Source organism: Neolamprologus multifasciatus, chromosome 4 (genome assembly GCF_963576455.1).
Source record: "Neolamprologus multifasciatus chromosome 4, fNeoMul1.2, whole genome shotgun sequence".
NCBI lineage: Eukaryota > Metazoa > Chordata > Actinopteri > Cichliformes > Cichlidae > Neolamprologus > Neolamprologus multifasciatus.
Window position 1 is genome coordinate 12,725,020 of NC_140442.1, and position 25,572 is coordinate 12,750,591.

The following is a 25,572-nucleotide window of genomic DNA, read 5'->3' on the forward strand; positions in this document are numbered from 1 at the left end:
TGGCTAGAGTTTGTAAAAGAGCACATAAGAGATCCTCTCTTAACATCACATTAATATCAAATAAAATACTAAACAGGATATATACTAAATCTGCTAAGTATTTGTTCCAGCGGCTTGAAATGTGGCTCAAGTCAACTCAAGTCAACTCTAAGCGGCTGCATTACACAAGGTGAAATTCTATGACTTCTGAAATTTCTGTTAATTTTTGGACTAATTCAAACTTTTGTCACCTGCATAAATAACAATACTTGATCTGGTATGGACTGCAGTGCCCCTATGATCCTAGCTTATAGATTGGAGACTAATATAAAAGGTTCGTGAGCTTAAGTAGCACACCTGGGTCTCCCAGCCTATTAAAGTCAACCCTTTTGCATTCAAAACATTATTATTATTTTATTTAACCAGAGTGGTGTGATTTATGTAGGCATTGCTGGGTGATAGGACAACTTTTCTTGCACACCCACAAAATAAGAGCGCACATGCTTCCAAGCCCACCGGTGACGGCACACATCCTTTCAAGGAAGCATTTCATTCATCCCCCAAAAAATGGAACAAAACAAAACACTGTGCACCGTGTTCAGGTTTGAACGTGCCCCTGGCCTCTCTCTGCCATCCACCTGGCATCGGCCTTCTTGTGTGTTTGTACCTCCAACAACCCAACAGCACATACGACACACATCCACTGACATTTGATGTTTTAATAAATTCCACTTTTTTATAAGTACATTTCATCTGTGAACTCCTGCTTCTCACTCTCCTTGAGCCAATTTGTGACAGGGAACATTACATGAGAAAACTAATTTATCCCCTTTTTATTCTGTTTATCTGACGCTCATCCATATGAGTGTTCCAGTGTGTTTACACTTGGCAAAAACAGACTGAATTTGTCAGTAGAACTTTGGCTTCAGCCAAGTTAGATAAACACATTGTATCTCTTTCAAAACAGCAGTGTAGTAGTTTGTTCATTGTTATACTTAGATAATTTTCCCATTTTGCGAGCTCTGGATGTGGAAAATGTCTCAGTGACACATCTACATGAAAACGGCATTACCTTCTTTCATTTGCACGTCAAATGAACACGTTTTTTGGACTTTAACTTTACTGCTGATGCTTCGATACTTGAACTCAACAGTTCAACTTCCACTCAGAAGTACAAGTACACAGAGCAAAGATAAACATGATCTGTACACAAAGTGGAAAGGGCAAACCACAAGTGCATAGCTCCAACCAAACCCTTTGGTGCACACAGTTTCCCAAACAGGTTATCTTGTGCCCGTGTCCTGTGGAAGTGCAACTATTAGGATTAGAAAACACACACACACTTAGCCGCACACCACACGCATATCATATATAGCAGTGTCTGAGAGATGAGATAAGGGGCTTAGATGAAGGGGGCAGGGTGGTCTCTGGCGAAACTCTGACTGACATGGCAGCTCTGGGGTAATCTTGCTAATCCTCTGCTAGCTCAGGGGTGCAGTGGGACTGGAGGCCTTTGACCCTGCACCAGAAGGAGGTGCTAACACAAACACACTGAAACAAACTTTTGTGCTTCCAAATTCACAATCACACATCTTCATCGTTGTCGTGACTTGCCGTGGCCTCACCCCCACACCCTTAAGGGGTAAATGATTAACTTTTATGGTATACCGTTTGTTTGTGTGGAACTACACGTTCACATTTTTGTGGCGTTAGCAGGGCCGTTAGGAATCATTACGAGGCCAATTAAAGGTGACTCACGTGAACCGGTTATAGCACAGAAATGTGGGAGGCTGGCAACAAACAGCTGATCTTTAATACATGTTTTTTACGGTGTTAGTTGGATGTACGCTTGTGTCAGTAAGTTCTAAAGTTATAAAAGCTGTGATGGCTTGATCTCCCTTGACAGAAACACGTATGTAGTAATGTGCTTCCATTTGATCAGTAGGTATTTAAAAATCACACGGGTCAAATGTGCAAATGAGATAATAGCGTAATTAGTATTCCCTTGTTTTTAAATAAATAAATAAACACATTTTTGATCTATTTCTATTTAGTTAAAATACAAATAAAAATTACCTACTGATTTCCTTGGTGGTTCCCTGTGCTAAAGTAAGCCACCTGTTTAACGAAGGAGAATTTAGATGATATGTAAATTAAATTGTGCCTTACACCAAAGAGAGACCTCCTCTGTTATTATAATCGTAAATACTTCAACTTCATTATTTCATAACTAATTATTTTATTTATGTATTTATTTATTTTTTAAAAAGACATATTTTGATTTTAATAAAGTTGAGACAATCCGCTCCAGGCTGAAGTTGGTTTTGGTGAGTTTTTTTTTTTTTTTTTTAGCTTAGTCTACATTCAGCGCTTCACCTGCATCAAAGTAGACCAAGGCTGAAAGAAAAATCCCTGAACTTTCAAAATAAAAGTCAAGTGATATGGTAGAGAAAAGAGGTTTGTGGCCAACTTCTAATGTGCACGGAGGGGAAAAAACAGCAAAAGAAAAAGAAAATGTTTTAATATATATATATTATTGTGTGTAATATTTTTAAGCACAACCTGAATCGATGTTGTTCTAGTAATAAAGATGAACAAATCACAGCAAGTACCAAAGGGTGGCACATATTATCATATGAATGTAAATTTCAGCCTAAATTATGATCAGTGTGTGCTGTAATGTGAGTACATAGGTTTTTCTTCTTCTTCTTCTACTTATCATCATCATCATCATCATCATTATTATTATTATTATTATTATTATTATTATTATTATTATTATTATTATTATTATTATTATTATTTACCTATGGATAATATCCTGCCATAGATTTAAAGTTATAATCTGATCCACTGTCTATAGATTGCAGTTGTGTTAAAGTAGTGTATGCATAAAATCTATATAAGGAAAATGTATTAAATAAAAACAAATCATGGATAAAATGTGAACAGTGTAGACCGTATGTATAGATTTCTTTTACCGCTTGACAACGCTTACTTTGAAAAGCTTATCGGAAGTGATAATTTCTCTTCTTGACGCTGTCGCCTGAAAATAACTTGGTGCTTCAGAGTGATCGCTCAGACGCTCAGAGGCAGTGATGGGAGGCAAGCTGGTTCCTGATGCGCATATCGCTCAACTGGTGATCTGTTTGAATTGCTTTTTGCCGCTCAGTTTTTTTGTTTTTATTTTAAATTAAAGTATTTTTTTTACAGGTATTAAAGTGGAATTAGATGAGCATATGCAGTTCAGTTTTACTTCCCATGTTGGCTAAACGCTAATTTATGTTTTGGGAAATTGCGTAGCGGTTGTCCAGGAGCAGAACCATGGCAGAGGAGTGAGGCAGCTTTGTCAAAATGCAAAGTAACTGGAATACAACTTTGTCACGGCGGTCCTATGGAATATAGTCCGATTATACACAGTCTACATGTTGTGCCATCATCCCACGTGAAAAACAAACTCTTTGTATTTTGCATAATGCTGTCCCTTTGGGTGTATATGATATATTGCTGTGTTGGCTACTGCTCCACTGTTCCAAACCTGACGTACGGATCGGTGAACAGACGCGAAAACCACGCAGAAGTTGACAACCAGGGGTCCTCTTTAGGAGCGTCCAGGGACTTACTAAATAACGAGAACGAGTTGGACAGCAGAGGAGACGAGTGGGATGAAATTAGAGGCGAGGCGAAAGCGTTGGATGATAATGCCATGTCAGGTTCCCTCAATGAGTCGGAAAGTAAAAAGTTGCCCCACGCAATCATCATCGGAGTGAAGAAAGGAGGCACCCGGGCGCTGCTGGAGTTTCTGCGCCTGCATCCGGACATCCGAGCGGTGGGAGCGGAGCCGCACTTCTTCGACCGCAACTACGATAAAGGACTGGAGTGGTACAGGTAGACTAGCTCACTCATCCTCACAGTGCAGTATTAAAAACTCACGAGTCACGCACACGAGCGCTACAAAAACACGCCATGCCTTATTTTCCAAAAAGCTGTTTGCTCATTGAAACGTGGGCTACTTACGTGGACATAAATCTCCAGTTGTCTGCAAGTGTATCGCAATAATTGAGGTTTACATTGCTGTGATTGATCGTCATATTTTCAATCTTCATAAAACCTAACAACCACCTTCTCCCCTGGCTTATAGTTATATTTACACTTCTACTAAAGCCTTTCATGTCCTGAAAGTCTAGCCTCACTTAACCAAAAGTTTCGCCTGTTAATTATTTTGACAGGTAGCCTCATAACATCAGCTCTGATAATTGAGCTATGTGTGAAAGTTGATAAGAAGAAGAAACCAAGAGATTACATTAAAAAAAAGAAAAATAATTTTATACGGCGTATTTGTCACAGCGAAAACCAAGTAACACTGAGATGCTGCTAGATTTCTATTTTATGAATATTAACAATAATGAATTAAATAAATAAATACAAACACTCATACTGAGATTATGTAGTGTAGAGTGTGTTGTGTATTATGGCCTCTAGTTTAACACATTAACAGTTTGTCATGCGGATTACCAATCATGAAGGAGGAATATATAATGTAAAATATCCATTGTGGAAAGGAGGAAACACCATGCAGGTTCATTGCCTCTGACTGAAGCTCAACCATGGGGTTTATCCACAAAATAAATACTGCTGGTGAGATGTTATTTGTTTCCTCCTGTCATAGAGTTATCTGTAGCACTGTATAATCTCTGTATCTACCAGCATGAAGAGCAGGTTCAGGCTTTTAGCATATAAATGACAAACTTTTACAGTTTTAACAACTGTCAGTGAAGTCAAACCTTTAATGCGCTTTAAGCACTTGAATAAGTGACACAGTACGAATTCACATTTTAATAAAGGGAAATTGTTATCATTTGCGCAGTTTTGTTTGGCCGCTTTTCCAAGTTGTGTCGATTTACACAAAGGACAGTTATTTTGTGCGTGTTTGCTTGACCCTGACTGACAGTTCCCGGAATTTTTCTACATCTATCCTTGGATCTTGACTTTCGCTGGCTTTCCAAAAAGGAGAGCGGGCACCAGGGAGAAAATGATAATGCAGAGCTTCCATTTAGACTTGACCTGAATTCTGGATGCGGTTCAGAGTAATAGCCTTTGGTTTATAGCTAGGAGTCAGCAAGTTACATAAAACTGTCATCTAACTTCCTGAAGTGAGATTCAACTTTCTGTTGATACATTTGGAGTAATTTGTTTCAGAAGCTCAGTAGATCAGAGGCTCTCATCACAGATCTTTGGTTGCTTAAACACTGAATAAGGCAACAACACTGTAAGGCAACATTTTTACTGTATTCTCTGTCATGGCAACTGTTGTCCTTGTATGCAAGCTCTTTACTATCACCCCAGCTGCACAATAACAATGCACTACTCTTAGTGGAAAAAGAAAATACTGTAGATTGGAACTGAGTGCTTTACATCAGAGCAGCCACATTGTTAACAAGAGATAATAGGAGATACTGCTGCTTCAGGTGACCATTTGACTGAGCCCAGGGATTAACAGGCAATGTCAAAGGATGTAGACACTGTTTCAAAGCTGGCTTCATAGAGCTACAATAGGGGAAGCGAAGCATTGTTCAAAGGACTTCTTGCCTAAGCTCCTTTGAGAATTTCCGGACAGGTTTAGGGCATTTTTGGATGATCAGTCTACGGAGAAATTCTTTTGTCCATCACTGTAGCCTCAAAAATAACATGAAACCGTCCTGCGCTTGAACGCTTATTAGTCTTCATGCAGTTTTAATCTACAAGTAACACATGTCTGGAATGGATGATGGCTTAAAGAAAAGGAAATGCCATCATTAAAGATGGATAGAATTTAATGTTCATTAAGTCCAAGAAAAAAAAACTTTTACAGATAAGTGAGGCATACTTACTTCTTGTTCACAGTGACACATGCACACTAAACACACAGTTAGTGGCTGTGAGAAGCAGTTTGATCTTGAGAATGTTTAATGTATAATGAAGACTTCTTCTTTTTTCAGAGAGGTGATCCAGCTAATTAAAACAACTCGGCTTGAGTTGTCACAGTGAGATCGCTGTGCCACAAATTGACCCCCTTGCAGCACAGCCCTGTGACATCAAGTCAACCCTTAATGATCATTTAGTGGTGCTCAGAAAACCTCCGGCTGCCTTTAAGGAAGAGTGCATTGTTGCTGGATGATCTTTAAAAGTATACTCTGTAATACATTTGAACTTTTGCTGAAAAAAAAGTCATCAGACAATCCTATGTCCACACTAACCAAGCCAGAAAGAGGCATCCACTGACTTGTTGGCCCATATCTTTCACTTCATTGCCCCCCGACTAATGGTGAGCAGTGGCTTGGGGAGAGGTGCATTCTGCTGGGTGGGCTTATCAGCTCCTGGGGTGGCATTGAGTTGTGCCCGCACCATTTATCTGCTGTGATTGGTGTGTTCCATTCTGTTGGAGGTCTGTTGTGTCCATCCCTCTGGAGCCCCACATAGAGGAGGGGCCCTTGCCCAGCAGGAGGCCAACCACAATATAGCATTTTCACTCTAAGGCAGAAAAAGCAAAGCAGACATACAATACCACATGCTTACTCGAACAAAGCGCAGGAGGCAACTCCCAAAAGCCGTGGGAATGGCTTTTTTAGCACGATTCTAACTTCCTCCTCTATATCTTTATAGACAGGTTATCTTCTGTTCAATGCTCTGATCAAGGTCTTTTGGGCTCTGTGCAATAGATGTGACTTAATTGCTGTAATCATGTTTTTCCTCTTGAGGTTCCAAATATAGAACAATGAAGAGCTTTCTTACTAACTCATGGAGGGTGTCGGAGAACAGGGCCTAATCCTCCTCGGAGCCCCGGGGGAGCTTACTGCAGCCCAGCGGCAGATAGAGGGCAGTAAATTTAAAGTGAGTCCTTTCTTACTTTTGCGTGATGGAGCTCCATGAAAAGGGATGTTGGAGAACCCCCGAGGATTGCATTAACCCTGACAATAAAAGAGCAGACAATTAGTGTGAAACATGTTTTCTCTGCCTTCACTTTGTATGCAAATGTGCTCAAAAGGGTGAAAGTGCCCTTTGAGGAAGCCCAGCAGGAGTTCATCAGGAAGAGCATTCACTGGAACTCGCCCAAGAAAAGACTCAAACACTACGCTTAAGCTTTTTTAGCCCAAAAGTTGACTTTCAGATTTTCTGTGCGAAAAGTTGCATTTCCCAGGAGCGGGTTTATTTAAATCCACTGGTATCTTTTTGCTCACTCAACACTTTTAGCTGCAAGGACACATGAGAACTGGTCTAAGTGAGACAGCTCTCGATGAAGGTATCACCCAGCTTAAACTAATGTGTCAGCACACTCACAATAAAAGAAGTTTTGGGGTTTTTTTTCCCAGCAAACCATGAAACCTTGCACTTTAAGAACTTAATTTCCTACAAAGACCTTCTTGTTTGCTAGCAATTCCTAGAATAAATCCTATAAATCGTCGATACTAGTAATGTGCGCATCCTCTCCCTATTCCAGAGATTGGAGGCTTAATTTGCTGCAACAACCCCCTGGGCTTTTGCTTGAGGCAATTTGTCAAACCACAGCACTTATTACAGCACTTTGGAAACACTGAAACAAAACAAGTTCACTCCATTATATCCCCATGAGTTGTTGACTTCCTCATCTCTCTCTTTTGTAGTTTCTTCAGGGAAAATGTGTTGTTTCCTGAAGCTGTCTTTCACTCTGCTGCAGAGACTCCCTGACAGAACGTCAGGGCAACTTTAGAAACAACCAGTCTGCCTCAGCCATCTTTGTTTTTCTTCTTTGAAGTCTTGTTTTCGTTTTCTGATCCTCTCAAACCATGCATCTGTGAGGAATAGTCTAATTGTTCCAAACATCACATATGCCAGAAACATAGATGTTGGATATCTTTTCTATTTTATAATAACTCTAAAACACAATTTAAGCTTTTTAATGTACACTATTTCTATTCAATTACTGCTCAAAACAATACAAAGCTAAGCTGACGAGGCTCCGATATATTAATGCTGTGCAAAACCACGTGCAGTAAGCTCTCGGCAACTTTGTGCTTATTCACAGTCAGCACACTAAAGCTTGATCATATTAGTTCGTTTTTCCTGGCCCTGTTACATCTGTGTCACAGTTTTTACATCCACAACTATGCAAGTGTTTGTCAGTGCTGTTTGCATTTGAGTGACTACTAGTTCACTTCAGCTTGGCTGCTGTTGCAGGACCGTTCACCCCCTGAACTTTGATCCATAGATTCAGACACAGACACATTCCTGTGAAACCCCCTTAAATTTGATGGCTCACACTGTTGTCTCTTTTCATCTACTGTGTGTAAAGACAGTAGTGAGTAACCCATACAGGCTTGCTATGCACTGATAGCAACAAAGGTTTTTATAGCTGTTGTCATAATTACAAAAAAACAGTGCATGCTAAGCGATTAGCTGAATGTTATTGAATTGCATTTTTGAGCACCAAGACCTAGATTAAAAGCTCTGTAAAGAATGGATTGCCTGGATTCTTAGATGTTAAAGGAAGGCTGGCAGTTGTGTGAGAGAAACCAGAATGGCCGTTCCTCCTGTTTCTCCTCCTCCTCTCTTTAAAACAGGCCTGGTTCCACCAGGCAGCCAGGTGGCCTTGAATTCTGCATATACTGACAGTAATAATGAAGGACATGCAAAAGCTGTTATTTGTGGCTCCATAAGAAGGAAATTTAAAGTGTAATGACGATGTTTTTGATACTTGAAAAGAAGGCGCACAATGGCTAGAGAAATCCTTGCGTGTTAGTACACTGGTCTGATTATTCCGAGTGGCTGCATACCACACCTCTCATCCTGTCTTTGAGGAGAGGGATGTTTCCCACAGAAGCTCAACTGCTCTTGGAGCTGCAGGGTAAGATTAGAACTCATCATGCCATTAGATAACGTTGAGGGTTTTTTTTCAAGCGCTGTCCCTTGTCACTAGAATCTAAGAAAGCTGAAATATAGATGCCAATTAGAGTCAGTCAAGCAGGATACTGTGGAATACAAAAAAAAAGCCTCCTCCTGGAGTTTTTTGCACCCTACTTGTTTCTTACTGAACTCATTACTGAGGACATCACCCAGCAGCTGAGCACCAAGCTACATGCAGTAATGTTGTAAATTCCTACCTTTGAACCTGCTTCCTGATAGCAATGAATGTAAACAAGGCACCAGAAACAAACCCTGTCTCCCCGGCAGCCAGTTAAATGGACACACCTGACTGCCCGGCAGACAAAACAGAGGCCCATTACACAACCCACCAATCCCAGATTAATGTCTGTCTGTAGGTTGTGCTATTGAGGCAAGAAAATGCAGACGCTGCATCTAAAAATGCCTGCCGACAACTTTGGCGTCAGAACAGAGGGGTGGGGGCATGCAGTCTCCATCCTCCGACAATGCACCTGATGCCATCTAATCCTTGTATTTACTCTCTTCCTCTCTCCTTATCTCCCCATTGCTATTGCTCTGAGTGAGGTTTGTCTGAAATGCAATTTAGTTTGTAACATGACAATTATAAGCGTTTTTATTTTTTTGCTTCATGACTCAGAAAACACAATCCATTTTTTTTCACACGTACAATCAGGGTCATAGGTAAGCTGGAAACTATGCCTGCTGCATAGGGCAGGAGGCAAGGCACACTTTGGACAAGCCAACTCAGAGTAGAGACACATTCAATTTAGAATAACCAGTTAATCCCACTAACTTCCTGTCTTTGGACTGTGGGAGGAAGCTAGAATACCTGGAGAAAACCCACACAGCCACAGGTGCAAACTCAGCCAGTTGGTGGATTCAAACCCAGGATTCTAACTAAACACCGTGCCACCATGGTTATATATTTGGCTATTAGCTTTGTATAGCCAAATAAAACCATGAAAAATTCATGAAGGGGTAAAAGTCAGCACCTTATGGCTCAGTGTGCCTCAATGCTAAACGACAATGCATTTGCATGACTGACTGATAGATGCACTGAAACCTATTGGTTCCAGGCAACATTGTTTATTAAGCAGAACAAATTACGAAAGCTTGCTACATCTGCCCCCCCCTAAGGCAACTCGCTCTCAGACCTCGTTCAGTTGGAGATGTTCTCCTGTTCTCTATCGGTGCTAAGATGAATAATGCATGCCTTCATCACGCAGGTTGTTTTTCTCATTGACTAAGTGGAAAGTTTGATAGGTAGTGAGTTTTTGTGCCTATTCGGGCCTCGACAAAGGGCCTACGGCACTGCACTTGTGTTTATTCAAGAGATGGAGAAGATAATTGCAGTGGGCTCCAGTATAGTTTTTTTGTATCTCTCTCCTCTGTTGTTTTCCATCACCTTCAACTGTAGCTAAGGTTCTCAGGGAGAGGAAAAACACTATAAATATGTAAGACCCACAGCTTCTATAGACGAAAGAAAGAGCAGGTGACATTAGGCGAAGAAACTGTATAAGGAAGAGAACCCCTCTTCTGTATAAATTGCACTAATAGCGTTTGGGTGATGTTTGTAGCTAAAGCCTTCTCTTCTCGCAGTGCTGTGAAGAGCGAAATCTTGCCATATTCTGTTGGTTTGCTGATGCAGAATTGCACGAAGAAAGCTGTTGTTAAACCAACAGATGGTTGGAAATTGTGGTAATTGTTTTAATGACATGACATGACTCCCTGCTTTCCTGTTGTTTGATTTAGATCAGCCGTTCACTATCAAAACCTAAGAATATTACCATGCAGTGTAGCAACTGAAGATTTACATTGTGACTAATGCAAACCCACATGAGGTTTGATTGAAAGGGATGCTTGTTAACGCAAGGCAATATACCATGGCTTAACATTTCTTTGTCAGAAGAAGAGATATGTGCACACTGCTCTTGATTCAAGTCATTTGTCAGATCAGCATGAGATCTCAGACTCTGATTAAGAGCTGCGGGGCACCAAAACGTTAGTTCAACATGCAATGCAATATCTAAAAAAAGAAAATGAAAATGAGATGCTGTGTAAAGTAAAACTGGAATGCTATAATTTCTAAATCATTGCATTCTGTTTTTATTTACATGTTTTTGATGATGGATGAGGACCAGATGAGGAAAAGAGTCGAATCAGCAACTCCCTGACTCGATCCCAGCATGAAAATTGCATTCCCTACTTGCACTCAGCTGTATAGGAATATGTGGTGTTGTATCCAAACTTTGTGTAACTGTTTGTTTTTTCATGGATTTAAAATGCTCACCAGTGATTCTCATCATAATAGCCACATATCTCTCTCCCCCTCTCTCTAGAGACAAGCCAACCACCCAGCTCGCCAACAGGCAGCCAACCAGCCTCTAATGCTGCTGCGTGTTTGGCTTAGTCCTAATCCCCCTTGGCTCACTTGAGCCATTATCCAGTGAGGGCTGCAGTTAACAGGCTATATTATGATCAACCCGAGCCATCCAGGGTTAAGAAGAATATGCAGTAATGGGAACAGACAGGTTCCAAGCATATTTCCAAAGGAATGCAAAGCCTCGTCAAATTGTCACATTTCTCACAAAAATACTGATATTAGGAGAAAGGTGCATGACATTAAAGTGCATAATGCTGCCTATTCATAGCTAAACCAGCATTTTTTAAGTATAACGTAATGAGTCTGAGGAATATTTCAGTGTGATGATTGTGAGATGATTTAGGTCATTAGATGTTTAATGCAGGTACAAAAGGGACACGAGGGTGGATGTCTTCCTTTACAGTTTGTACTCGGAATGTGGAACTGTGTATTTTTTCCCCACACAGTTACTGAAGATTGATAGGACTTCTGCTTTACCTGCCAGCCCTTGTCACGTCATGCACGGTCACAGGCTTTGTTAATGCAGCTCAAGATTTCTAACCCTGTCTTCTTGGTGATGACTGACTAGCTTCTCTTTGACAGTGTTTATGAAGCTGCCATGAAGTGATATTGTGTCATCGCTAATCTCATCGTCCTTGATTGGCACTTTTGTAAGCTGTTAACTCTACAAAGGACAACAGAGTATACAGCGGAAATGGTAGAGTAGGTTTTTGCAAAATATGTCATCTGCAGTGCAAATGTAATTCTTTGTGTTTGTTCTTTACAGGGAATTAATGCCGAAGTCATCAGAAGGCCAGCTGACCATGGAAAAGACCCCCAGCTACTACGTTACTAAGGAGGTCCCTGCTCGAATCTACGCCATGTCTAAAGACACAAAACTAATTGTAGTTGTCCGGGATCCTGTCACGCGAGCCATCTCAGACTACACTCAGACCCGCTCCAAGAAGCCAGACATCCCTTCTTTTGAGAGCCTGACCCTGAAGAACACCTCGGCAGGTCTGATTGACACCACATGGAGCGCTGTACAAATTGGCATGTACGCCAAGCACCTTGAGCGCTGGCTCCAGCACTTTCCCATGGAGCAGCTGCTGTTCGTTAGTGGAGAGCATCTCATTACCGACCCTGCAGGTGAGATGGCTCGTGTCCAGGACTTTCTCGGGCTGAGGAGGGTGGTCACAGAGAGGCATTTCCACTTTAACCCAGCAAAAGGCTTCCCCTGCCTTAAGAGACCTGAGGGGAACAGTAGGCCACATTGCTTGGGTAAAACCAAAGGCAGGACCCATCCTAATATTGACCCAGGGGTGGTTCAGAGGCTAAGAGACTTTTATAAACCCTTTAATTTCAAGTTTTACCAGATGACTGGTCATGACTTTGGTTGGGACTAAGAAAAAAAAATGATGACAGGCTCACGCTGGTTATCTGGAATTTCTTTTTGTTATAATTATATCACTCTGGAGTTATTGTTTTACAGTCTATGTACAGTATTTGGTGGTGTGTAAAAAGATCAGAAGTCTATTTTATGATAATTTATTGTTATGATATTAACTCACTAAGCTGCCTAACTAGGTTTATTCATGTTTTTATTTGTCGCGAGCTACAAAATCTATTTTTTTTTCTGACCTAAAAGCACACAGTTTTTACAGGTATTACAATCAGGGTCGCTATTTTTTCTTTTTCTTTCTTTTTCTTTCTTTTTACCCAATTCAGACCCAGCTTGACAACAAAACTGGTAATATCCCCTTAACATTTGCCTGACCCTCAGAGGTCTGTGGACCCACTTAGTCAGGTCGATACAGGCCTCAGCTGATCCAGCGCAACTTGCCAGATAGATCAATAAAGTAATAGCTCCTCATCATGTCAATTAGACCTGAGTGATGGCATTGTCTTGATCTCTCAAGCGTCTCAATAAAACATTGATCCATTAATGGTAGCAAGTTTATGGTCAACCTTTGAGCCAAATTCAAGTTAATATGAGAATATAAATTTCCACTGCAATATTTTGACTTAACCACTATTTATTTTGTCTCTACAGAAGAATGTTGATTGGGTTCCAATAGAGTCGTGTCAAATCTGTTTTGTATGTTTTTATCCATTTTCCAAAGAGCTGCCTCCCAGATTTCATAACGCCTATAGAAAATGATTTATATGAAAAGTCATATGAGCCATTCACGTTTATTGATCTGTACTGAAATTGCTCTCATTGATCACTCTGTGCAGCTTCTTACTGCATCTGATAGTGGATGTGTTAATTATATCCTTTCCCACAGTACATCAGCTGCTGGAGTGAAAAGGAGGACTTATTTTCTTTACTTTCAGAAGAAACTAAACCAATATAGCCTTTCAGAATTCCTCATCTAAGTTTCATTTGTGGTTGAGTTTTATTCAGCCTCTACAATTCAGCAGTTCCGACATCATCCAGGGTCATTCTAAAATGATTTGCTACAACGTTGTTGTTGTAGAGGCACTATTTCACTGTATGCTTTGCTTTAAAAACATTGAAATTAGTTGGGTTTAAATGAGATGTTGATTAAAAGGTGCAGTCTTGTCATCTTTAATGAAGAAATAAAGAAAGTGTGTTTTATCAAAGTCAAACAATGCAGTCTCTGGCATCCTTGGATTTTCAGTATGGTTAGAAAAAAATTGGATAGTGCTATAAATGTGTTTTATTTGTTGGGTAGCAGCGTGGGTTATTAATGCTTCAGATTTCTGCAGGCAAAAGTGTGCTCTTGTGTCTAATCACCATTTTACACATTGTTGTGCTAACAGGCTAATTAGCACGTTAGCTGTCTTGGCTTCCCACTGCCACCACTAAGAGGATTTCGTTGCCATGACCCCCACAAACACATTAAGTGTCAGGTTTCTCATCAGGCCAGAAGTGACTTATTATGAAATGCACCAGATTGTTTTTTTTTGTTCCTGGGTGAGCCTTCAGGAGTCCATTTATATATATGAGCGATCCCCCTCATGCACTTTGTAGTGTTCATAAAGATGATACTGCTGTCGATTGCATAGCATACAGTCTGTTTTTCATATTTCTTTTTATTCCAGAAAATATTTAGAGCCTTCTGTTAATATGTTTTATCGTACTTAGATATCCTGTTGAGGCATTCTGTGTTGTCCTTGAACTAGTCTCAAGCAATGTGACCCATCCATCAAGCAGAACAACTAATCGCTGAGCTAAACTTATGGTTCAAGAGAGGTATGAATCACCTCGCTCTATTAACGAACAACCTTTATTTAACTCTCCAGCAAAACACCCTCATTTACCTGAGGCTGCCAGCAGTGATGAAGCCAGTCTCCCTGGTGGCAGGCTAGGAGTCTGATCGCCCAGGAAGCAGCTCCCTTTGCAATTAAAGGAATAGATGAGGGGTGCTGTAATTGCTAGGCTCCCAGCTGGGGAATTGCTGTTAGCATACATCCCTACAGGCTGTTGTAAGGAAGGCTGATGTTGTTTGAAGGTTAGGATGAAGGAAAATAGACACCTGGCATCCATGAGAATTAAGTGACTTCAAATATCAACTTGGCAGCTACCACTGGGGAATAGAATCAGAGAAGCTGAACAAAAGTGAATGGAAATAAAAGTGTTACACAACACCAGAAGGTTTGGTTTAGAGGGCATATGAACAGACATTTGTAATTTGGGTGGAGGCGGTAGGATGAACTGTACCCTCATTAGGATGTCAATGAGACATCTTCGTATTGTGCCAAGATGTTAATCACCAGGAGTCAATTAACATGTTTAACATACACATGCAGAAATCATTGCAGATGATTAATTCAGTCAACATCTGACTTGTTGGCTTTCAGTTCTGCACCTGTGAGATTCTAAATTGTGCATTTAAGTGGCCTTAGAAACAAACAAAACATCTGACAGGAGGAACTGAGAGAAATAGGCATGTACAGAGAAACCAGGCTGACTTTGAACTAAAAATAATTCAGGTACTTGGTGGATGCCTCAATCTACAGAGACAGCTGCCTCTATAGACGGGAGTAAGCTACCTGTTTACTCTTTTCAAGGTCCTTGAGGAGACTGGGGTGTATTCCAGTTGACATGAGGTAAAACAACACGGCACACCCTGGTTGGTCCACAAGTCAGACAACTATTTACGTTCATATTCACTTCTCTTGTAGACAGCTGGAGCACCTGGAGACAATCCATACAGGGATCGTGATAAAACATGCAAGCTGAGCACAGAAAGGTCCCGGGTGGTTTAAAGAGAAGTGACAGTAATAACTACACCACCACTGCACCAAGTTAGCCAAGTATTAAAGTCTAATACTATCATATCTTCTATTTTAACAGGACGTTTTCTCTCTATTTCGCTCTCTCTCTCTCTTTTTTTTTTTTTTGCTAACAAAAGGTTCAAACAGGGTGAGTGGAAACTGAAAAGTATTCATAAATCAGTAAATGTTGCAGTAATCATTTTAGTTTCACATTGTACTGAATAGTTACTATTTGGATTGCTGACATCTTCACTATCTGATGAAATATCCTTGCACCATCAAGCAGCATTTACAAACAGGATATAAGGTCATTATCAAAAATTACTCTGCCCCTTTATGTTTTAATTTTTGTTCTGAATATTATTTTTACAAAGTTTAGCATATGATCACATAATTTTGTTTGTAGTTGTTTTGTATCTTAAGACATGATTTATAACTGGGAGAAAGTTAAAAAAAAAAAAAAAACAAGCTCCCAAATCACAACAAATTCTAGAGCAACAATCTGAACTTTGTTTTAGAGCTTAATAAAACAGTTGCCTTCCTCTCTTGCCCTTAATCATTTATTATACATTGTCCAAACCCTAATCCTAATCCGATAGGAAGGGCAAGCATTAATCTCAGACAGTGGACTTGGAGTTGGCATGTATGTGCTGACATAGCTAATCCAGCTCTAATCCCTTTTCCAAAAGGGCTTTTTTAGCTTTGAGTTGGACCAACTTGATTTACATAAATTCAAGGGATCATTTATATTTGACGATGAAGCAGATGCTCCTTTAAAGTACTGATTTGTGCCTCACGCTCACACCTCGGAGTTGTCGGGTCAGGTCTAATTACTGCATTCACTGCTGTCAGATTCTGATGTGTTGCTACTGCTCGCGATCTCCTCGGTGGCAGGATCTAGACTTGTGAACACAGTTTTTCATAACATGCGGCAAAGCTAAACATCTCTCAGCATGTTATTCTGAAAATAATGATGCAGATTACTTATTTGTTCAAATGCAGCAGAGCTATTCACATCCAAATTGGTTTACTGCAACATAAAAAAAAGCCCATTATAAGCTGCTTTAGCTTGAACTCTGAACATCTGTGAAAGTGAACAGCATAGTTAGTGTTAGTAAAAATGATATTTTTCTTAAGAAATTTATTTTCAAGCAGTAAACAGTTACATCAAACAACTTAAAACCCTGCCCTTTAACCTTACAGCTGTGGCTGCAATCAGCTCACTAACACTTTTTCAGTGCTGTTCATGTTGACAGTGTTCTCGATCTGTGACTTATATTTAGCTTCATCAGTAGCTGAAACAGATGTGCAAAGAGTCCTCGGGCCTCGTTTTAATCACATTTTTAGCTTAGCAATTGCTTTGACTTTAATTAGCCCTCATGCACTAGCATAGCTGTACTTCAGGTGATTGTTTCAAACTGTAGCACTTGAAAATATTCTCATCTAATCCCCATAAAATTTTTGTTCGCACGTAATTCTTCTGCCGCAGTTCAGTTGTTCCGAAAATATTTTGCTCTTTCCCTTAAACGCTGTCAGTCGTTTGTGTCATTACCGGTACTCGTGAAAAGCTCAAGCTGCAGGGTGTGTCCAGTGCGATTACCAAATTCACAATGTGCAAGCCCATTAGGTTTTATTTAAAAGATACCCAAGGTTTTATCATCATCCTGATCATTATAAATAGATATTTTTTTATGAGCTTAACGTTGATCAAATTTTTTGGCGTTATTGTAAAAGACTTCTCAGAGGACAATAACAGATACTCTGATGTTGTGAATACAGGGAGTTGCGTCACCGTCAGTGAAATCCACTTGTTGTAACCAGAGATTCCCTTGAGGAAAGGTATGAAGGGAGAAGTGCCCTCTAACCAGTGCAGGCACTTCTAGCGTTAATGCTCATTCTGTGGTCTCCCAGCACTATTTGTTGCAGTCGCCCGCCTGCCTGGTACCACTTTGGACTCTCCATTAGGCCAGACCTACCAAATCCCAGTTGCATGCCGCTGTAATGACTTTATCACTCTACACTCTCAGAAAATAAAATTCCTCATTAAACCTTTGGAGGTACAACAGAGTGTCACAACAGATTATGTTTTTAATGTAACAGAACGTTATAATTAGGTATAGGGAAACTATTCATTTATTTAAAATTCGCAAAACCTTTTTCTCAATGACATCTGCACCTGTGAAAACAAAAGTAGGTTTAAACCCAGAACCCCCTTGTTGTGCTGACCATGGTGCAGTACAGAGTAAAACCTTAAAATCTAAGAGTAAAAATCTATATTGAACCTTTTTTTTTATCCAGGCGAAGACTGTCTCCCAATCCCGCACCTTAAATCTAATGGAAATAATGCAGATACAGTTTATAGTGCATGGGAACGTGTTTACCTTGTAAAAGTCTCAAAAATCTACACATAGTTAGGTGTGTATATGTTATGTTCAGCATTTAAACCTGGGGGTACATTTGTGTCTTCACGGATGGCTCTGGACTTTTACCGTACCCATTTTTTTGAGAGTGTATCTCAGCAAAACCAGTCCTGACTGGAATACCATTATTGGAATTGTACCCTATATTTTCTGAAAGGCAATGTACTATACAATGTACAGCAATGTACTAGAACAACCCTTACCATGCTTGGCTAATCTAATTCAACCCCACGTCTTTAAAGAAAGAGCTTTTTTCCCCCCTCGCTTGTTCAGACTTCACCACCTGTGACTTCACCCAGCTCAGACATGTCTATGTTTTTTCAGTCTTATCCTGCTTTCTCTGTAATGAGGTGTGTATAGCTCTACTCTCCATGCACCGATGTCACCTTTATAATCCAAGATTTGGACCCAGAGGGATATATAGGACCCTCATTGGGATTACAAACTGGACTGTCTGTTGCATGATCTGTTGTCTGTCTGAAATTTGAAGAAAGAGCAGGAGGATATTTATCTTATTGCTAATCTGGAGTGAGAGGCATTGTATTGTCTGAGAATTGGCTGGATGTATTTATCTGTACATAAGTGTGTAATGGATAGGAATAATTTTTAAAACAGAGCTCTTAAATATAGAAATGTTCCTTCTGGCAGCAGCAGAGACAAGTCCATGAGGCATTATATTCAATAAAGTTATATTGCAAAACATCTTTCAGTATCGTCCTGGACAAGGATAAGCAGTGGGAATTCATGATTTAAAGACTTGTTGGCTTCTACCAGAGAAGCCACAATAAAAATTGCCTAGGGACAATAATATGTCTGCCTTGAGCATCTGAGAAGCACTTCACACAGAGATAATTTTAAGGCTTTTAGGGATTTAATCTGATTTTGCAATTAACTGGTTTGTTAAACTCCTGCTCCTGGGATTAAACAGAAATTAAAGTAATTCGGGAATAGAACAGGGAATTTCCCAAGACGGTCACTCCAACACACTCTGGTAATCTTCCATCCACACAAATGCAATCAGTCAATAAGTGTTTTTGGTGCTTATTTTCAGGAGGCCATGTGTTTCTTCTTGGTAAGTCCCTGAAGCAGGCTAAGCACTGTGAATCTGAAATCTTGATTGCTTTTTTATTTCTCACATTCTGATCACACTGAATGCCTAATTAAATGAAAACAGTACTTTAGTCATTGGATCATATTTTTTGATCATTTATACCTCTGGTAGATCCAAGAACATAAGAGAGAAGTATCAACACTCTGAACAGAGGGTAACACATCACAAACTCAACATATTCATTATGAGGCAATACAAACTAAATGGTCATTTTCTGTATTTACAGAAATAATATACAACACCCACGCCATGTGTATAATAACTTTTCTTGATGTACTCTTTAGATGTTCATAATTCATGATACTGAGCATTTAATTGATCCCCAGTAAGGAGGAAATCCACTCCGGCGATCATATTTCATTGCCTCTATAAAGCTGGTGACCTATTCCTGATCTGAATGAATTCTGCCCTTGATCTCCCTCCCCCTGTTGTCCTCATTTGGTAAGCAGTGAACATCAAGGTCCTGATTCATCATGGGTTCTATTGAGCAGAACTGCTTATGTTGCCATGGTATCAGGGGAGCGCTGTCAGTCATTGTCAATAAGATGACAAGCTCTCATTTCTTTTTCCTGTTGCCACATTTGCCCTTTTGAGATATTGGTGCTTCAACTTGAAGCAAAAATGCAAACTATAACATGAGAGGAGCACAGATTTCTGCTACCAATCAAATGGTAATCATTAATTAGCCAAGTGTGGCTATCAAACTAGTTTGTAAACAGATCTACCAAACTTCCCGTACCCTCTGGATCCCATTCTTTGTTTTCATTCGGTTGTGATTTTAAGCGTAGGAGAATTACACAACATCAGCATCTTTGCAGCAATTAGCACAATCTAGGTGTCAAACACCTGAGTCTGAGTCTGCCCCCTGAGACAGCTGCTCTCCTTGGATTGTGCGTTGCTCATTGCTGTCATGGAGATGCAATACCTGTGCATCATGTATTTGCCACATTGATACCAAATACTTTCCTTACTTATTACTCAACACAGGTCCAATGTAGCCAACTGCATGACTGAGAAAAAGTATGTAAATTGCAGAGGAGTCATTCATAACTCCAGTTTTCCAACACCAAACTATTCCTAGTGTGGTGTAGATGGTCAAATGAAAAAAAAAACCCTGTTATTTATTTTTAGGACCAAATTATTCCTGATGTGAGGGTTTGCACGTTAAAGATTTTGTGTTTAGACATGGTTTTACTGCCCCTCCCACTTGAGATGTAGCCTGTGAAGTAGTCTACAATGGTAGACGGATGAAGCTAAATGTCTCACCTACAAATGAACTCTTGTCACAAATATAATATTGAAATAATTTCAGCAAATCCCAGGAAACCTTAAACAGACAGCAAAGACTAATGTGGGAATGGAAAGCACCAACATAACTGTCATTACAATCATGATAACAATTGTATCACAGCAGAAATAATTAAATTAGTCTGCCTTGTCTCTCCTAATACAGAGCGTGTCCTAGTCCTCTGAGCTATGGGTCACTGGCTGGTGGAAAGGCTTTACTGAAAAGGAATGCAAACTGTTTAATGGTGTGAACTTAATAATTTCATGTTGCAGGGTTAATATCTCTGTACTGTAAATTTGACGTGACATTAGCTAGACAGTCTTGCGTGTCAGTATATAAGCAGTAACGAAGATGAGCCATTCACCCACCCACATCATCATCACCTAGACCTTTTTTTCTTTCTTCTGTGTGCTATAGAAGGTTGAAGCGGTGGCTAAGTCAGGAGAAAAAGAGCCGAACAGAGAGAAGCATTGAGTGGGTGGTCGCCTGCAAGCCCACATAAAACTCTCTGTACTTGAGGTTAGGAAATGTTTTTTGGCCTTCTGTTGAAGGTTTCCATTAAATGTAATATTTCTCAAACATATCCGACTACTCTGTTTCTTTTTTTTAAAATCCTGATTGTTGTTTTATAATGCTTTTAATATGCCCACTTTAACCATGCAGCACACTTTAGTTCTTCTCATAAACCAGCAGCATTAGCGGCCCTTTGTTTTGTTTATTCAACTTTTTTTTTTTCCACGTCCTTTCAAATGAATTATTTCACAACACCAAACTCCAAGTTAAATAGAAATGCATGTAAAGCAGAAACAGGGTACAAATAAAGTCGCATATTCAGATCAAGCGGCAAATTCAGTGAATGAAAAACAAAGCTAGTGAGACTCCACAACATGTGAAATAAGCAGGCCAACAGCTTGGTATGAAAAAAGAAATTCGGTCTCTACGTCTAATATTTGCATTTATAACAATTGCAAAATGGTAGTGGTGAAGCTTCTTTTTTTTCTTTCTTTAAAGAAATCACCTCTTCATCTTACCCGGCTGCTTTTAATGACAGGTAGGTTTCCCCAGTTGCCTGCTAAACTTGATCTGCACCAATCTGAGTCACTGAACCTAAACTTGTTAATTGTGTGTGTAGTGTTGACTATATAGAATTAATTAATACACTCATTTCTGACAATTAATATAGCTTACTGTGTGCCACATACTATCCAAGAAACGTGCATTTTAATTTTAGTAAATACCATAATTTTTATTTATTTATATGTTATAATTAGTCAGGCAATCCATGTATGCAGGTTATAGCTGCATCCTCGCTTGGGTGGTTTGCCACCCTTTCATCCAAAATTGGGCACTTCTGATTCGTAGTCTTCTTATATTAACAGTCAGTGCTTCAGACACTGAAATATACTCTGTCTATAATGGATACTGACCACTTGCGATCCATACATGTGTGAACCCACGCACACATCTGATTGTCAGTTGCAACATTCATACTGAGCGCTAAGATGTTTATGAATCACTTACGGGGTTGTAATATCTCTGAATAAAAGAAATACCAGGCTGGGTATTTGACTTAAACAAATCTTGATGGCTCTGCAGGCTCACCTTGCAAGACTTGCTCAGCAGCCTGGTGTAAATGTGCTCCAAAGACACTCACTAACCCGAAATCTAAATACGAAGTGACACGTGAAGGAACACAACAGGAAAAGAAGATTGTCTTTATCCTTTACGTAAGATGGATGACCTAGATAAAGATTTATCCTGCAACTAAAAGCTGAAATTAACACATTTAAATCCACACTGTGACAGGTCTTTTGCCCCATTTGTAAGGCATTGCTGAAAGAGAGATGTGTTGTAGTCCAATGGCTGTAAAACTGTAGCAGAATTTCTTCTCTGTGCTGCATTGGAGGAAAAAGAAAGCAGACTTGAAAAGCTTCTACAATAGCTTCCCAACATAACTTGGACCAGCTGGTGCACACCCACAGAATGGAACAACTGGCCTTTGGGGTTCAGCCTGTTGTCTCACATAGTGATTTAATGAAAGTCATCAAAGAGAAACACAGAGAAGAGTAAGGTTTGAATGAATAACCGAATAATTGCTGAGGCTTTTCGATGTGGTGTGATACAGCCGGACTCAGGAAACATAAAGAAAAGAGGGAAGAGAAGAAGGTTTTGCACAGCATGATTGCCCTCACGCTATATGATGGTGAATGGAGCTGAAATTTTTAAGGAAAACACCTTGATGTGTTTAGCCAGGACCTGATTTCCTTCACCATCATAGGCAAACATCTTTCCTTTGAGTACATTCAGCGCTTGCCTGGATTGATTTGAAGATGGAAAATCTGAACATGGTATAATTCTCCTTTCAGATCACAGACCATATTTACATTTCTAGACTTTTTTTTCTCAATTTTATTTCAAACAATCTGCTCATGTTGACTTATCAGTAACACCAGACCCAGGATTGAGGAAGCTAACCTTCTTATTATTTCAGTCACTGCTGGAAACACTGAAAAAGCACTGAAATGCCTCTTGTTAAAGGACTCACAACATTTGAACAATGATTACACTAAACAGATGTAATTGGTGCTGCATTTTATTATTTAGACAATTTCCTCACTAATTCTTAATATATTTAGAAAGCTTCCACTCAGTCAGTGACAGTGCATATGTGACGTTCCAGGTGTTATACTGATCATGTTTCCAAAGGGTTTAAAAGGACGACCTTTAACTGCAGGTATCACAGTAGTGTAGCACTAAGGTAGATGTGGTGCACTGATTAGTGCTGTTACCGTGGAACAAGAAAGTCCTGGATTCAAATCCAGTCGTCAGCTGAGACATTTTGATTTTGCATGTTTTCCCTATGCTTGTGTGGGTTCTCTACAGACACTCCAGCTTTCTCCAAAAGTCCAAAGACATATGTGCGCATGGATTAGGTTAATTGGAAAAAATAAGTTTATCCAGGCTATGCCTGTTACTCCATGACAGCTGGAACAGGCTGGATAGATGGATGGACTTCAACTGCATCTCTCAACAACTTCAAGTCTGAAGAATTCCACATCTTCTGAGGTGTTTCATGGGAGTCACCCCTTTGTCCACTGTTACTCAGTCTTTTTGCTTTCTTGGAACCATCATACTGAAACACAATAAATCCCACTATCAATCTGACATACAGCTGCATGTGTTACGTTGCTTAGACAACCTGAAAAGCTTGAAAGATGCACTGATGATCTCAAGCACTCAATATTTCAAAACTTTCTCCAACTCCAAGAAATAATTAAAAAAAAAAAAAAACTCATGCCGAAAAAGTACAAAGGCAGAAACCTGAGTGTTTTTATTGATGTCCAACTGTACTCACAGCACTCCACCACTGCTATTATGGCAGGGCTCAGTAATCATTAAAAAAAAAAAGAATCCAAACATAAGAGTTTCCTGACTCACAAAAAGTGATCCATGTATTCACCTCACAATTAGATTACTGTAATGCACTTTTTGCTCCCCTTGAAGATTATATTTAGGGTCCAATTCATCTTCAGCTAGATGGGTCGAGTATAATAAAGCATATTATAACTCTACTGAGCGCTTTGCTAGCTGCCAGTGCAGAATTTGCCTCAGTATGATAGTGTAGTAGTCAGGATAGGGACATGATGTTTATGTGTGTGTGTGTGTGTGTGTGTGTGTGTGTGTGTGGGCGCTTTAGTGCCTTTCAAACCTGTATATGAATTGTGCTATAGCTATAAATTGACTTTACGATGTTTAGAGTGTATTGTTTTCTGTTTTTGCCATCATCAGCCTGGCTAGCACGAACAGTTGGAAATGGCATGCCACTTTCAGGTCAGGATTAGAAGTGCTGTCTTACAACATTTGTCGACTTCCTTCAAACTGAGACAAAGAGGGTATGAAGTTCAGCTGTCTGCTGCAGTTAAAGATACAGAGGGAGCTCACAGAAGTGTTGACAGTTTTATTTTCTTTGCCCTGCAGGCATGGATTTTATATCTAAAGGCAAATAAAATTAAAGATAATGTTTCCCCATTTCACCTGGAACTTCCTCTGTTTACTGTGGCCTGGTTTGAACTGGAAGGTATTTAGTACACTGCAGTAAATTCTTATGGAAAACATTTCCCAGGAGTATGATAGTCACAAATCACTTATTTAACAAATTCTTTCCCTGTCTTTATTTTTTTTTAATCTCTAAAATTTTGCCTTCGGGGGTAATTTTTCTTTACTTGGTCTTCAAACACATGAAACTAGAGGAAAACAAGTTGTGCTCCCTACTGCACTGGGATACTTTTTTTTCTTTTGGAATCAGCTGCATGTTGAAGTCTCTCACATTTGGTCTGTCAGCGCTGTGTGACTGTGTAGAGGCAGAATACGAATTCAGGATCAGTGCATGTGTATGCGTGTGCGCATCTGTGTGTTTGTGTGTGCGTGAGACGTATCCGCATGAATGAAGGACCAAATTCCACATTAATCAGAAACGAATCATGGCAAACCACAGGATCAAAGACCTGTCAGCTTTAAAGATGGCTTCATGCCCTACAAACTTTGAAAAATTGCTTTTAGCTCATCAGGAACTCAGCTTCCACCCAGAAACAGCATGCCTATGGCTCAGACCGTTCAGAGGCACTTTACTCCTTTCAAAGAGCTTTCTCTCTTTTCACCCTATCTCCTCTTCTCCTCTCTCCTGCTCCTTGTCTTTTATCCTCATACAAATAACGAACAAACTAAAATAAAGCCTGATATCTGACCTACATTATAAGAGCCTGGTGTGAAGCAATTCATCTTTTTTACTTTTATTTTTTAAAAGAAGCACATTTTTATCTACAATTATTTTATTTGTGAATTCTTTATAATACTTTGATGTAATAGCTCTAAAAAACATTGAATGTCATGTTTCTTACTAACTTTCCAACACTAAAATTCTCTCTACTCTACCCTCTACTTAATCTCAATCCTAAAACCTTAACTATAAGACACGATTCATTCCAGATATTTAAAAGCCTGACACAAAATCACTCCTACTTCATTGTGAGGTCCTTCCCCGGGTATACGCACTGGAGTTTCCACATTAAATGCTACTTGTTTCCAGAATGGATAAGGACAGTTTTAAGCTTTATAAACACTAAAAACAGATTTAAGGTGGCCACAGAGAAATGTTCCTCATAAAAGTAAGTCAAACTCTTTGCAAGACAATAAAAAACTTTAGATATGTGCACATCATTTTGGCTGATGAACTCATTCCTTACCATTGGGATGAACTAAAAGGACTTGA

At 39.7% G+C, this 25,572-nt stretch overlaps 1 protein-coding gene across 1 annotated transcript; it reads left to right on the forward strand.

The window, feature by feature from the left end:
• The first annotated feature begins 3,045 nt into the window (after positions 1-3,045).
• On the forward strand, positions 3,046-25,030 carry hs3st3b1a (heparan sulfate (glucosamine) 3-O-sulfotransferase 3B1a). Its single transcript, XM_085157565.1, has 2 exons — positions 3,046-3,867; positions 12,027-25,030. Exons 1-2 carry the CDS (start codon positions 3,374-3,376, stop codon positions 12,643-12,645), a joined length of 1,113 nt encoding a protein of 370 aa, XP_085013691.1. The 5' UTR covers positions 3,046-3,373; the 3' UTR covers positions 12,646-25,030.
• The last annotated feature ends 542 nt before the right edge of the window (positions 25,031-25,572 follow it).

Excerpts from the sequence above, each read along its gene's own strand:
- hs3st3b1a (XM_085157565.1), top strand. The coding sequence starts at position 3,374 with ATGGAATATAGTCCGATTATACACAGTCTACATGTTGTGCCATCATCC. Across the intron at positions 3,868-12,026 it reads AAAGGACTGGAGTGGTACAG|GGAATTAATGCCGAAGTCAT; the intron begins GTAGACTAGCTC and ends TGTTCTTTACAG.